This window comes from Onychostruthus taczanowskii, unplaced genomic scaffold, assembly GCF_017590055.1.
Source record: "Onychostruthus taczanowskii isolate IOZ18803 unplaced genomic scaffold, ASM1759005v1 scaffold96, whole genome shotgun sequence".
NCBI classification, from domain to species: domain Eukaryota; kingdom Metazoa; phylum Chordata; class Aves; order Passeriformes; family Passeridae; genus Onychostruthus; species Onychostruthus taczanowskii.
The window spans coordinates 2,132,026-2,148,364 of record NW_024507657.1 but is presented as its reverse complement, the minus strand read 5'-3'; the positions used below and the strand labels follow the sequence as shown (position 1 = coordinate 2,148,364).

The following is a 16,339-nucleotide window of genomic DNA, read 5'->3' as shown; positions in this document are numbered from 1 at the left end:
AGCTCTATGAAAAGCGCAGTGTATGTATCTCACACTTTGCATGGTTTTTAAATATAATCCATGTCCTCATTGAGAAAAGTGTGTATTGTCTTCTAAATATGAAACTATGTGTCTGGAAATAAAGCATGTCAGAAGCAAGTCATGAAAAATTACAAGCTTCTTGCAGAGACATCCCTGACTCCACTTGATGAAGTGGGTGGGTTTTGCTTTCCAGCCTGGAGAGATACCTGTGTTTCAGAGATTGCTTAGGATCTGTGGGAAGCTGGAACCATCTGTCCTCTTTGATGACTCTTCTGTGTCATTCTGAGCTTCCTCCTGGTCTCTGTCACACATTTAGCAGGAGGCTAGGGTAAGGATCTTCCAATAAGAGGATTACTGCCCTTGTCTGCATTCGTTTTTGTGGCTATTGCTCTCTCCCTTTGTATGCCCTGTCAAGGACAGTCGCTGTATCAGGGGCATGATGGGAGCATGATGGGGCTGTGGATGGGGGAAAATTGAGGGATGGTAGGGCTACCATCTAGTAGCTACTATTAGCCATGAAGGCTACCAAACACACACACTGGTGAGCTCTGTAAAGTAACATCATCAGTACTGGGCCTGAAGCAGGCAGGTATTGAATAATGCAAAGCCAGAGAACTGACCTCCATTTGAATCCCCAACTGCAAACTCACAAGGAATGCGAGGTCTTCCTACCAAACCTTTGGATGAGGAGTAGGAATAGGAGCGTGACCGAATCCCAAACAGTGTGCATTCCTATGAGAAATTGCAGCAAATGAAATCTTGTGTCATTTTGAAATGCATCGGCAACAGAAACAAAATAAATCAGGAACAACTGACAACTCACATAAATTTTCTTGGCTTCAAGTTGAATTTTTAACAACTTCACATGAATTCTTAGGAAGTCTATCATACTTCTACAATGATAAATTTCTTATGCTACAGGAAATAAGTTGTGGGTGCAAGTTAGACTCAGAGAATAAAAGAAAGCTTACATTCTTCTCCAATTTGGTAACAGGTGACATCCACACAGTATTGTTGGCCATTATTTCTGACGACCAAGCTATCTTCTTTTACCAAGGAAGGCATTAATCTTAGTACCTTAATACTTGAAGAACATTTCATGGAGACTTTGGCCATGCCTTAGTAATTACTGATGTCAGAGTTTCAAAAAAGGAATTTTTTCCTCTTTTTTTCCCCTCTATGTTGTTTTTGCTTTTTTTATCATTATTATATTTGAAAACATTTTCCAGTTACCAACTATCTTAAAAATAAGACCTGAAAGGAAACCCCCTAATTTTTGATACATCATTTACACTTAAATAGAGAATATTCCTAAAACTCCTGTAAAGTGCTTACTTTATTGGTTTTTGAAGTAGACCTACCATATTTAATGTTTTTGCTGAACTCTTTTCTCCCTTCATGAAATTATTTGCTGAAGGTCCGATAAAGTTCTACAGTGGCAACAAATGCATCTAAAAAATCATAAAGAATCTCCACAAACAAGAAATAACTCTGTGTATGTGTCTGAAGATCTCAGAAATGGCACCATGGTCTAAAGAAAATTAATGTAGACAGGATACTTCAGAAAACCGTAACAAAGAGATTTACATCGATCAATAACACCCCAACTGAATTTCCCTCAGAAATTGTTTTAAAACAGGCAGCAGGCCAGTTTTACACTTTACAAAACATTACTCTCTCACATAACTAGAGCTGGTTAAACATTTTCTCACTAAATAAATATTTTGGTTAAAAAATGCTGATTCACTGAACCTGAACTATTTCCTTTGAAACACTTCTGATAGATGGTGTGTTTTTTAAAGCTGAGGCAAATCTCTTTCTTTCTATGGCAGCTGCCCAGCCCAGCACACCCAGGGAGTTTCAGCTTCGCTCAATGTGAGTAGTCCCTTGAGAGACGAGCACTGCCAACTGGGAACTCATCTTTCTCCTTCAGATTCAGACATTTCTTGCATAGTTTCAATGATTTGATTAAAAGGAAAACAATTCAAACCAAGACAGGGTCAAATACCTTGGGCTGCAGACTGGTAGGTAGATCCAGTCCATCTCTGCTAGAAGCCATGGCCTCTGAAGAGCTGAGGGGATGGTAGTGAACATGGGATCTGTCCGACACACCACCACCGTTGTCTACTTCAAGGTCATCGAGACTTGAACTGGAGAAGACAACAAAGTCTTTAACTTCCCTGAATTCCTTCTAGCAATTTGCTTCAACCTTGATGCAAAAAACAAAGATATGGCTGAATACTCTGACTAATGACAGCCCAAACCACCATTATGTCAGGCAAACCATGCCCTGAGGTGCCTCTCAGGTCTGCAGCCAACTGGTCAAGGTAGTCAGTTTCCCTGTCCAGGACCCCCTGACGCAGTCTTGCAGATCTGCAGTGCAGGTATATGCATCACCCATGATCACACACACATTCCCACCACAGCCAGCCACCTCTGGGTCATGAGTTTTAGACAGATGTTCAGCATCTCCCGAAAAATAGATCTTTTGTTCCAGGCATAAACCTGTCTCATTTCAAAGAACATAAAGAGAACTGAGACAATAAGGGGACTGAGAGAACTACCTCAGATTTCAGCATATGTGAGTATAGATGGATATTATGTGCATGTGTGTATTTGGAAGATACGAATGACATGGCTGTTAACAGACATATTTTTATCTACATCTGTGACTTCATGACAGAAGATGGAAGAGAAAAACACCAAGAATAGGTTAAGGAGGGTCTTGAGATAGTTTATGAGGTTCTGTTCAAAAGATAGACATCTAAACACATAGAGAGCAACAAGCAGACTGAAAAATCTCTGGCTAAATCAATATGTCAAACGTGTACAGACTATTTTATTGGAAAGAGTTCCTGAGCAGGAGAGTGCACTGAGGTTGCTCAGCAGTATCAGAGTTTCCCAGGATGAGGCCTGTTACCTGCAAGAGAAAGTTCATGGTCTCTTCATCAGAGTGTTTGAAAGGAATGGTTGACTGCTTGTAATAGCATTCCAGCCTTACAACATAAAACTTTAAATTATGTGTGGTATTTCTAAATGGCCAGAGTTCCTACCAGGGATAAGAGCACAAAAATTCCTTCACACACCACTACTTTTTTGAAGCACAAATCTATCGCTACTGTCTGAAACTACTTCCTTATTATAATTCTGGGGACAATATTTTGCAATGTTTCCAAATAATACCCCACAAGACATCTCAGAAACAACTTCTATAAATGCATTATCAGTTATTGTCACACATTAAAACTGAAAAAGCGGTACATGTCTATGTCAACAGAAAAGTATCCATGACTTGCTGTGGTAATTCTCTAGGGAACTTCTCTGACATATGAAGCTGGTTTAAAAATAGAATTACATACTACTAGTCTTATTTTGCCTAATATTTGAATCAATTACATATGTCATATGACATATTAAGGCAAAGAACATGTCTCTGAAAATTTATATACACTCTCATACAGGTGTATATATTTATATACAGTTCTCACACAGGTACCTAACCAAGGTCTTAAAAAGGGTGGGGCTATCTACAAATACATAGGATAAAAATGTTTCTAACTAGAGAATACCACAGGAATATTGTGGTATTCTACATGACATCCCTATAGCTAGCAAGAAAAAAAGCAAACAAAAAAACCACCTCAAACAACAACAAACACCAAAAAAAGGAGTGTGAAAAGAAAAACTCTGTCTGACATTTATTATCTGTGTCAAATATTCCTGCTAGTGGGACTTCATAGTTGCATAAAAAACTCAAAATTAAGGTAGAGAAAATCTTATTGCGCACTTTCAATAATAATTGGCTGGCTCTTCTCCTTCTTACTGTTTTTACATAGATCTGATGCTCTACCTCCAACTAGTCCTAATACTCACCAAAAGGTGGGAGCAAGATTCAGATTTCCTCCTGCATGAGAGGGAATGTCATCTATTCAGAGAAGCAATAAAGCTTGTTCATCAAGAAAATTTATTGTTAAATTGTTTAATTTTTAAATTAATTGTTAAAAACCTAAGTTTAATGACCAAAATTATAGTTCTATCTTCAAAGCTCTCTGCATTTCTGAAGCCATTTGGAGGAGGATCTTGAGACAAATGGCAGCAAACCTTGTGTACCAGCAATGGAGAAGAAAACAGTCTGCACCTGTCATAAACAGCAGCCACATTCTGCACTGTGTCTTTTGAGATAAATAACTACGCGATCAGGAGTAACAAGGTCCTTCTACAGGCCTATTTAAAAACTTGAAAGATTCCTAGAGACTTCAACAGATTTTGGACTATTTTCTTAATGGAAAATATAACTGAGGAAAAACACAGTGAAATTCTGTTATCTGTCAAAATCGTCACAATGGCAGTGACAGTGAAGAGCTGATCCTTTTTTTTATTTTGTTAAGAGTATTTGCATACAAGAAATAAAGGTATAAAAGTATCCATTTGCATTCAAGATACATTTGCTAAGAAGATACTTTTATGCGTTAAAAATGTCTTCACAGCTATTTTATGAAAACTGATTATTAGGACAATAAATATTAGTGAAGAAAAACTGAGATTTCAACCCAATAGTACTAGTTATTATTTCAGATTCTGCTTAACTTTTTTAAACAAAAGGTGATAATAAATAATCCTTATTCTGGCCATACCATCAAGTCAATTCCATACCTTCTTCTTTTCATGTCAGCAAAAAGTTGGCCCCGATCCTTAATAAATCCATGGGTCTGGAATGGAAGATATGAATCTGCTACATACAGATGAGAAGGTGAAATGGCATGTCTTAATCCTGTGTTTTCTTCTTTTTTTACTGGCCTTTGATTTTCTTCATTTGGGAGATACGTAAATTGGTCATTCTCCTCAAGGGAGGGAGATGAAGAGCTCTTATCCATCAGGATTGATTTGGCAGGGTTCAGACACATTTCACTGCTGACACCATCTCCATGAATGTAGCTAGTCTTTAAGTCTCCAGCCTGCAGGTGAAAAATGAGTGCTGGTAAGAAGCAACAAGAAGACATATTGTCAGGAAACAAGGACCTGAGAAGTCTGCCATTTTATTTATGGCTATATGTTTTGTGGGTTTTTTCCCTATTACTTTCTACACCGCATGAATTTAAGGCGATTTATATGACGAAGGAATTCTAGACTTTGCATTACTTTTTTCCCTAATTAGAGCAGGAATTAATTGGTATTTCCAAGTCTTCTGAATTTCTCACTCATATTTATACCTTTTATTAAATGTACTGGTTCAAATATTTATAGATTTCATTAAAAACTACCCTTAAGTTGAGCAAAAAATATGCATAATACATTAGTGTGGGAGACATATGGAAGAGAACTCAAACATTCTGCAATTTAATTTGGAAAAATCAGCCTACACATCATGCACTTTTAATTTTTCAGCACCAGTTTCCTAAGCTTTTTGATAAATATGCATGACCTGGAACAGAGCTTTTCAAGGGCAGGAAGGGAAATTACTCTTATTTTTTGTCATTAAGCAATTTGGGGCCTGAAACACCTCTCCTTTTGCACAAAGACAGGAACAGATTTGGAAATTCTATTTTCTCAGGTACAGGGATCAGAATTTAGACTCTAGTCACAAATAATTCCCTGTTGACTGTGCAGAAGATACTAAAATACAGTTCACTGTTAGTCTTTTAGCTAGAGGCAACAGTCATGCAATTAGATGCTGAATAATATTGAAAAGTCACACTGCCAGTTAAAACACTCAATCTCCAAAAAGCACCTGTATAAAAGCAAGAACAAAGGAAGGATTGCAAGCATCTCCAGAGCCCTGGTGTTTCTGATTGCTCACTTCCTCTTTTCCAGTTCCTCTTGAGATGTGCTTTCATCCCCATCTTAATTATGCTTCTCTTATTAAGCAGGAAGGACAGGAAGAACTGCTGGCATTTTTACAGCAGCCCACATTTACACTCAAAGATACAGCACATGCAAGTCTGGAAATACTTCTGTTGCGCTATGCAGATGACATGCACAAAGGTAAAATGCTTTTCCCAGGTCTTGTGCAGCTGTTCTTCCCTGAAAGGTTATCCCTGTCTGGGCAATGTTCCTCCTCAGCACCAGAGGGACCTTCTCCAGCAGCCACTCTGGCTCCTGCTGAGTGGTGCTTAAGGGAGGATCTGGCCCCAGTCAGCAATTTTAAGAAGTAGAATGTGGCCACATAGTGAGCAAAGGTTAGAAATCCAAGCTGAAGTCCCCCTGAGCAAGACACTTGGGTAGCATTTCCATCTGTAATGGAGATGCAGTTCTGCAGCTCCGTCCTTCCAGATATTGTTCAAATCAAGGGTCCAAAGACTGCACTTTGTAGTCCCCTGGCAGTAGCTCACTCAGGCGTCATTATTACATACATTCATCTCTTACATTCATCTGTAATATATACCACAGATATATATATACACTTTTATATATATATATATATATGTATGTATGTATGTATGTAATATGTAATATATCTCTTCAGTGCATTTGAAACACAAAAAAGCCTCTGACTTGAACTTCCATCTCAGCTGTCACATGAACTGGATCTGCAGTCAATGCACTGGGTGAAGTGTTTCAGGGAATGGGGTAGGGGTGGGCAGGAGGCAAAGAAAAGGGGGAAAAAATCACACTTGCAAAATCTCAGACTTCTACCATTATCTGATAATTTCTTACTTTTATATTCCAACTTGCTGGCCAGGGAGAGCTCAAAGCAGCTTACAAATAAATAAACATCTTAAAGCATCACTGAAAAATAGCTACACACCACCAGAATCTGGCATCTTTGGCTAGACCCAGCCACCACACACAAGTTGTGACTAGTCAGACTCATGCCCAAGCCCTAAATTATGGTATCTGAGTGTGATCATGAAATAAAGATTCCAGGTGCAACACAGTGATGTAAAATGTCACTTTAGGTCATCTCCAGTGCTGATGACGAATCAGAAATGGGAATTCTAGTGAGGATCTCCAGTATCAGAATGTTCCGTGACAGCTGTAGGACATCAACTTCACCTTTTCACCAATATCTTGTTCTTGTTAAGCCTGTAAGGCTCACTGTGAGCTTCCGTACTGTGAATGTACATGGAATTCAGAAATCTGAAATGCACACGAACAAGTAATATTGCAAAGAAGCACGTGCTGTTTAGCTCACAAACACACAGAAGAGATAGCCTGCCTTAGAGTACTTCCTGCAGGCTAGGGAGAGTAACTCCTATAATTACTGAATCTGTTAAAAGAGACCTCATATAAAGGTTGCAAAATATAGCTGAGAAGAGCAAGATATTACTGGTTTTAATTTAAAATTTTATTAATTGACAGCACTGCTGACAGATCCAAAAGATCCTACTATTATGTAACTAAACTAACAGAAAATGAAGAAAAATTAGACAGAAGTTCAAATATAAGCGTACTTGGTCTACTACCATGCAGTTTGCATATACTTCATCACTTCCACTCAGCATGGGAGAAAGTCTGGCTGCAGCAAAGAAAGTAGGGGTAGACTTCAATTTCCTAAGAACATCAAGGGTAGAGTGTCTGTGCTCTGGAAAACAAAAAGTATGGGAAATTTTCCATTAAATCTCAAACCATTTCCTTCTCGTGTATATATACTACCATAAAAATGGCTAAGTTAAGCATTAAGAACCAAATCTTAGCATTACAATTTCAGTAATATTTGTGCGACCGCAGCAAAATGTGCTCATTTCATAACTGCCCAAGATTTGCTATATGTTCTAGGAAGCCTACAGCTGACAATACTCTCAAGGGTACCACAGAATCATTCACATAAATAAAAAATAAATGCTCCTGTGTATTGGTTAGCAAAAGCTTCTATTTTCCACCTAAGTAGAACTTCGCAGAGATTTGTGGTTGCAGAAGAACACAGGACAAGATTTATGGGCTGGGAAGAATTATGCATGGTTCTGCCTATACATTTAATACCTAACATCTGATACATTAAATAAATTAAATACTGTTCAATTGCAGTCAAATAATGATTCTCCTAAAGCATTCTACCTACTGGCAGCCACATAAATACTAAACTTAGACCAAGAAATCAGATTGATTTCTTAAAACAAAAGCAAACAAACAAAAAAAAACCCCAAAATTTAAAAAATAATTCAAAAGAGATATAAATAAAATACCACTAATACTGCCTTTACAGAGTGACAGCAACCAAGATCCATGAAGAGGATGTTTAGGATGAATACTGCATCTGATCTACTTTTGAACAGTTTCACCAGAAATCATTAACAGAAATCCAGAGTTTAGTTTTCGAAAGTGTGCTCATGACTACAAATAATTTAAAAAAACCTGGATGGGCTGTGTATTTTATGTCTTTGAGCAGCAAAAATTCTGTCCTACAGGCCCACTTCTCTTAAAACTGGCTATAAGATTGAAGAGTACATACCAGTCCAGCATCTGAGCTGGGTTATTTCTGAATGCAAAACAAGCAAAATTTAACAAAGCACAAAACCAGGCTTGTTGTAGACTGTGTGAAAACAGTGGGGAAAAAAATCACAGTCACAATACAGTTTTCCTTCAAATGCTGTATGGCAAGCATTGCCATTGGAAGTGAATGAAGACACACGAGCCTAAGAATGATGTGATAGAGGAAACTATTGCACCCAGTAAAATATCCAAAATCAAACCACTCAATAAATTTGATTTGAGTTTGTTGTTATTGAATATTATTGTTAAAATATTTTTTATTCTGCATCAGAAATTTATTTTCTACAGAGGTGTAAAGGAAAATATACCACTAAAGACTTTCCTCACACTATATTGATATAGCAACATAACTGCTTTTGGAAGGTCACAAAGCCATATAGCATGGTTTGGGTTAAAAGAGAGGTTTAAAAGTTATCTAGCCCAACCCCCTAGTCATGCCCAGGGACGTCTTTCATTAGATCAGGATCCAAGATGCTTATAGGAATCAGATTGCAAGAAAATTCATAATGAAAAAATACAACTGGATTAGAAGCAACACTTACTAAGATCTGGTGCAAAAGTCCCAGACCACTGCCAAATCTGCAATGATACACCACAGCTTTTATTTCATTTTAAGATTCTATTTCATAAAGCCTAAGAACAGTAACCTCTATACTTAGAGAAAGATGGAAATTGCCATTTAGAAATGGCACAGTATGAACATTTGGTTTTGAGTCCTGGCAGGCCTTGGGATCTCATACCATTAAAACATCTTTACACATCTCATTTTGTTTCTCCATCAATGCAAGAATTTTAACGATTTTAGTGACTCATATTGAGAACTGTTAAAGTTGCAAACCATTTCTTTTTGTCTGACAAGATCCCAAAGCCTTTGTTTATAAATAATATAAAAGCATTTTTTTCTACAGCAACTCATCAAACTCTGACAGCTCACATCATATGGAAATGTGATTTGGCAAAATTGACAAGTGACTTTCTTGTGGCAAATAAAGCTTTCCAAGGATTGGTCTTAAACCAACAACCAGGGAAAAAAGTGTCAGAGTCTCCATTGCTTCTTGTATGCTTAATGTCTTCCTCAGCCTGCACTTCCTCTTGCATATAAACCCACTGGGTACAGCAGGCAAGGGTGGTGTACATCTCCACTGTTAGGCTGACACAGGTTCAACACATACCCCCAAAAAACAGCCCAGGCATTAGGGATTCCCACATCACAGTGTAAACCTGAGCCTAAGAAGTCAGTTTCTTGACTTCTGCAATAGTCCCTACTGGCGGGGTGCAGAAACCTCACAGATAAGGGGGCTGATGTGTATGTCCAATACACAGCAATAGACAGACAGCTGCGGAGCCAGCCAAGGATGGTCTGTAATAACATGCTGTGAGAAGGAACAGGATGTGGCTCAAGAGGTAGGGCAGCACTTTTCTGAGACAAATATCCTTCTTCTGGATCCTGGAGATAAGCACAGCACAATACAGCTCAAGTGCAGGAAGGAGGTAAAGAAGTAGACATGGACTGTAGGGGAGAGGTCAAGACAATCCAAGACCCCCAAAGCCCTCTTACCCATTTCAAGAAAGATCCAGAAAAATGGACTGTGCGTGATAACTCATTTGTATAGAAAGCAAGAAACTTAGCTCCTGGGTGTGATAAAACTATCTAAATAAACATACTCCTCAAAAGCTAGGCTGTACATGAGCCACATGTACTCTGGACACCCCTCTAGCTGGATTGACATTGAAGCCAGGACTGGTGATCTCCCTTTCTTTCTCTCTCCCCCTCTTTAGTACATCTCCCTCTCTCTCTCCTCCCTTTCAACCCACCTCTTTACCAAAAACCCACTGCTGTGTGCTTACAGGAGGACATCAGGAACTACCTTATATAACAATTTCCATGCCACGCTGTAATTTACTACTAAAATTTTGTAAGATTTTGTGGGCTCTCTGACTTTTGCCATTCATTTTGACCAAGAACATCTATGAGCATCTTGGGTGATCTCTTCCCCTTCAGGGTAGGATGTCACATGGAGTCTTCACAGTCACTTAGTGGACTGCAACATCCCAAGCCAGAAAGAACACAAATCCCCCTTCTAATAACACGTTACATTATTTTAAAATTCTGTACTTCGAGTAAAAACCTAAGTAACAAATTCTGGAGAAAGGTGCTGCAAGTACAAGCTCTAGCACAATAAGCTACCTGCAGTATCTTCAGTCTGTAAACCCTTATTAATTACCCGTGTTAAATGCCATATGTTTTCCTGGAGATGCTCCAGTTAGCCTGTGGTTAAATGTGAGATGACTAAATAAATACTCATTGGGGTTTTAAGTGGTAACAAATTATTTCAGGCTTCATAGAATCATAGAATTATGTATGTTCGAAAAGACCTTCAAGATCATTGAGTGCAATGGCAGTATGACCCCACTGCACCTCTTTACTCCCACTCTGCTCCCTTGCCCCGTCAATTTCAAATGTGAAGAAATGACAACATCAAACTAACTTTGTAACATAGGAAGTTTAAAACCTTGCTGAGCATGGGGGAGAGCAATATTAATTACACATTGACTGTGCTAGTAACTTATTTCCACTGGAAAGGCCCACAAAGTTTAAAAAGTGACAAAATCATTGCTAATGTGCAAATCACACACTGCATTCCTACAGCTTCGCTAACTGCCTCTGGCCTGCCTTGCTGGCTGCAAGTGCTCTAGATCTTAAAGAGACCATCAGCAGACCTTTCCCTCAAGGTTAACATGGCAGCAGGTAACAGCTCAGTGTACTGTGATTCTTCATCTTTCAGGCTGCACTTGCCTGAAAGATGAAGAATATCAACAAAATCCATTTTCACATAAAATGTCTCAAAAATCTCCCCTAGGCATTCAAAAAGGTTATTCACATTGCAGATGCAAAAATTCAGCATAGTTTGTGAAAAGACAGGACTGCCAGAGCAAACTGGCAAAGGTGTCCCCAGAAGGGTTTAGGTTCTGTAAGGTATTGGAAATGGATTTCAAGATGCTTACTAAAGTAAGAATGACCTGAATAGAACAGAGGAGAACTACCTTTGCTAGTGAAACAACCTAGCAAGCGCAGCTCAACAAGCTAATCCTTCTGCCAGAACTGAACACCCTCTGGCTCTACACTGTGATCACAGAGAAAGAATAAAGACATGCCTCCTTTAGAAGACCCTATGGATCTCTGCCATCTGCCTGATAAACAGTCAAGATAGATGTACATATTATTTAGATGTCATGCTGGAAAGAATAAACTCCAAACATGGGCAAAATAAAAGACCTGGATCAAAGACTAACTAGGCACAAGTTCTCTACATCTTCTCTAATATTATAGAGTAATACAGCAAGGTCTGTGTATTTTGCCAGCCAACAAGCTTATACAAATACTATAACTTTAAAGAAACACATTGTCATCATAGCAGTAATTAAAAACATGTTTTATGTTAGTGAAATAAAATGTATAGCCTTGAATGGCCTGTGTCGGAAAATGGCAAGAACACAACACTGACTTTTTTTCACAAAAATCAAAACTTAACTTGTTTCATGGGAGAACACACAGCAAAAGAGCAGTTAAATACTTCAACATGACCAAGCCAAGAACCAGGAAAGAAATTACAAATTCCCTTCTCTAGACACAATGAACAGTTTTCAGAGAGCTCATTACATTTACTCCCAGCAATCTGAGCAGGGTTAATATATAATTGGAAGTCAGTGAAAATACAGACAGCTAAGTGCATGGGTCATGCAGGACTGCAGATATACTGCTCTAAACACAGGTCACCTGAATTTTTAGAAAGAAGTTCCTAGCATGTGTCCAACTGAAACGACATGCACATCTATAGATATGAACCATACAATCAGTTTCAGGGGGAGAACTGCGCCCTTAATTGAGGTTTCTTAGGCCTTCATTCAGACAGCACAACTTCTCCTGACAGCAAAATTAAGCAAGTACTTGAGAACAAGCCTACGTGGAAGGGTAAATTAGGTAGGCTTTGGAGTGCTATTGTCATGGATGAACATTTAACTGTCTTAAATCTGCAAAGTGGAAACTAAAGCACTGTGTTACCTATATCCTAAACAGGGGGATCAGGCATATAGATGCTGGAAAATAATACCAAAAGGTTCAAGATGTAGTCCTAAAGTAGGCACTAAGAATAAAACCACTTGTCAATCTGACTTTGGCCTTGTTCACCTAAATGTGGGATCACCTAAATGTGGGCTGCAAGAAAGCATCTGTTTTCAACTTGGGATTCATGGTCCTGACTCCCTCCCTGAAGAAGGCACCTTACCTACTACACAAATGAATATGCAAACAGAAACAAGTTGGTGCCTCATTTTATAGAACAGTATTTATAAAAAAAAAAATTACAAACTTTCCCATGATGTGGGATGTTTGGTTTCACTTCACACCTCTGCATGAGTGGACTCAGGGTGTAACTCCCACCTCCCAATGCAGTAGAACAGACTTATCAGAGACAGATATTCTCAGCACCCCTGAAGGTTTTTAAAGCTCACAGAAACCCTGAGAGAGTTGCTGTCTCTGAGCAGGTAGGACTGTGCAGAGTAAGGACTATGCCCAGTAGCAATTTCACATAAAATAACAAACTAAATTCCTTTTATGTCTTGCAACAAGGAGAAAATCCTAGATCTCTCCCCAGTCCAATCACTAAGACAGAGTCATGTTCACATTCTCTGTATAGCCTAATTATCCTTTAAATATTTCATGCCCAGCAGCTTCAGCAGGAGGGGCCAATCTGCAATGCATGTCCCAAAGGGGAGAAGTCTGCACTTGGCTTCTGACAGACTCCAGGAGTTCAGGGAAAGGGCAGGGGCTGCACATGCAGTCTGAAAGGTTCCTGAGCAGCGAAGAAACTTTGGGCCTTAAAATGTGAAAACACTGATGGGAAGTGGTGTGTGATAACTTTGACTCTCCATTCCAAAGAGTGGGACAGTCTGCACAGCTGCCCGGCCTCCCAAGAGGAGCAATCCTAGGTCAGGATACCAACAGCCTGATGTTCCAGAGAGGAAGGGTGGCAGTTGAAATTTCATGGTCCAGAACAGCTGGAGCACCCAGCACAGATACACAATTTCATGATTTGTGGAGTGGCTGGAAGAACCCTGCACTGTTTCCTGCCAGGCATTGCAAGTCTCTTGTTCTCTGAGACCTGAACCCCTGCAAGAATGAAATGCAGCCATGAGCTAGGTGCCCCACACCTGCATGCCAGGACCAACGGGTCATGTTCAAACACTTGCAGAAGAAGACACAGATCACAAGCTTAGATCATGAGCCTGCTCTCCCTTGCAAAGACATTTCTCCCACCACATCAACACAGAATTTCAACCCGCCAAGCACAAACAAACCCTTGAACTTTACCACTGAAATATGCACAGGCACCCAAAAGCACCTTCTTGCTCCAACCCCACATATAAGGTCAGGTGTGTGTACAAGCTACATGTGTGGTATATTATTAACAGGGATGGAAAATAAGGTGCAATACTGTAACATACAAACACCACATCTGTATCCAGTGCTTTACAATTGGTCGAGTACTTAAAAAAGATCTGTCTAAACAAAGGTGAATGAAAGGTTAGTGCACAGCTACAGCATTTACAGATAAAATGAGTCCTCCTTTGAGACAGAGTAAACATATACTGTGCAACTTGAAACTCATTTCATCTCTGCAAATTGCATGTGCATTCATACACACTGCAGAAACTCCTGTGCAGTTGGGAAATACTGGATTTCCTCATGAAAAGAAGGAAAAAGTTGACAAAGTGCCTCGCACATTAAAACATGCATTCTGTACACATTTTCCACTCTAAACTAGGTCAAAGTCTCAGTCTGTGTAAGAATTAGTCTCTTGGCTTACTGTATTTAATGACACTGATGCATCTTATTTCTCAGATTTGGTTTTTCTTCCCTTTCTGAAACACAAAAAACCTCCCAATTCTATGAAAAGAATGTTTCCATTATTTTCTTCATTATTTTCCTTTTATATGTAGTAAAAATTTTTATTTCCTCATTAAAACTTCCAGTCATAGTTTTTCCTTACATAAACTTACTGGTCAGTGTCTTTGAGCCTACTTAAAACTCCCCTTTCTCATACTGACAGCATTTATAATCCCTACCTCCCAAAGATTTCTCCACAAAGAAGGATAATGTCTAACTGTGCAAAGACGGTAACTGACCCATTTCATTTTCCTCCTCATTCTGGCATGCTTTTTCTCATAATTAAAAGAAAAAAAAAAAAAAGAAAAAAAAAACACCCAAAAACCTGTTAGCTGTTGAGGCATAACTGAATTACCAAATTCTCCCTAAATGAAAATAACTGCAACCAGCAGAACTTTTTCAGCTGCTGTCATCCCATGCAGCTCCAGGGTATCTGAATTGTTCAGTTAGAGATACACATACATCAAGAGGGGAAAAAAAAAGCTTTAAAAGAGTAAAGAAATAAAAACAATTGTAAAGAACAGTACATAATCTGGAGAAAAAATATTTTCTTTTTACTTAAAGAATTCCAACTCCGTTATTTAAAAAGGCATTAAAAACAGTGAGATGCACTTTTGATAGGAAAAAAGCCACTTCACGCAAGCTGTTTATAGAGCCACCTTCACAGAATCAGAAAATTAAAGGAGGCAGAGCTGTAAAGCAAGAGTCATTTAAAAGAAGATAGCTTTTTCTACCTGGTTTGGATGCCCTTCTTCGAATCCTCATTTTAGGTAAGGAAGGCCAAGAGTAATTAAAAGGTGAATCAGAGTCTGAGTCCATTTTTGTGCTAAATAAACAGAGAGCAGATTCCCAAAGCTGCACTTTGTTGTTCTCAATAGCAAGTCAAGCCTAAGAGTAATGTGGAATAAACGAATGGACAAAGAAGGATCAAATTGCCCACTAAACACAGGGGAGGGAGAAGCTGCAAATGTTTGCTCTCTTCAGGCGTCCAGGCATGTAGACAGATCGGGCTGCAAATACTAAAGCAGAAGCAAGAAGGCTGAAGTATGAGAGCTTCGGGCTGAGCTGCTGCATCGTGGTCCAGAGCTATTTGAAAGGTCACTGTGTGCCAATGAATCATTAACTCACCTTTCCATTTTGATGCAAATGAAAACAATAGGAGCCGGATAAGGAATGAGAAAATACTTCTCAAAAGCAAATAAACTATTGCAAAGCTTTGTTTCCATGTTAAAAGTGGGGGTTAGAAGATCTCAAATTAAGGTCAGGCAAAATGCTGGAACTAAGGAAGCCAAAGATGAACACCAAGATATGAGGACTAATCAATCTGCTGGGCTCTATATCACTCCAGAGCAATACCCCTCCTCTCAGCATTTATAATTTTGGCAGACCTTGGGATGCTGCAGCTGGAAAAGCAGTGATAACTCACTCAGAATCTGTCACTCCCATCTTTCTAGCTCAAATGATCTTAAAACTTAAGTGTCATGAAGAAAGATTACACTGCCATTAGAGGAGCATTTTTTCCAATAATATTTAGTCTGCACAGTAATTTCTCCTTCACTCAGTCAACAAGTTAGACAGTGAATCATCAGGACTTTGTAGAGCTGGCACCTTTACAGCTCTTGTCTAACCTCACTGCAATGCACAATACAGCTAGTGACTAATTTACAACAAATCTTCCATTCTTATACAGTCTCCCTGAACAACTCATAGGCAATTAGTATTCAGTAGGAACTCATTATCCCTTCCCCCAACATCTTTACGCTACACAAACTACATTTTTTTCAAACAGGCTTATATGTGGCTATACAAGAGCTAATACAAAAATAACATGTCCACTGTTTCTTAACCAACTCCAGCAAACATTTCTTTTAGTTACCCCACAATGCATGTGGGTTTGTATTCCACATAAAGGAGGAGAGGGAATGTGGATCAGCTTAAATG

At 39.0% G+C, this 16,339-nt stretch overlaps 1 protein-coding gene across 16 annotated transcripts in view; it reads right to left on the bottom strand.

Moving 5' to 3' along the window:
* Window positions 1–16,339, bottom strand: part of ARHGEF28 (Rho guanine nucleotide exchange factor 28) — a 118,910-nt gene that overhangs the window by 47,694 nt on the left and 54,877 nt on the right. For 12 of the 16 annotated variants that reach the window (XM_041426933.1, XM_041426938.1, XM_041426929.1 and 9 more), the window contains 4 exons: window positions 7,413–7,543; window positions 4,675–4,976; window positions 2,030–2,171; window positions 642–753 (listed from right to left, as the gene is read on the bottom strand). In XM_041426933.1, the coding sequence (XP_041282867.1) occupies window positions 642–753; window positions 2,030–2,171; window positions 4,675–4,976; window positions 7,413–7,463 (607 nt within the window). In that variant the 5' untranslated portion in view covers window positions 7,464–7,543. Of the gene's footprint in view, window positions 1–641; window positions 754–1,382; window positions 1,444–2,029; window positions 2,172–4,674; window positions 4,997–7,014; window positions 7,085–7,412; window positions 7,544–16,339 lie in introns of those variants that run through there. The other 4 variants (XM_041426939.1, XM_041426941.1, XM_041426940.1 and 1 more) reach the window with 4 other exon arrangements.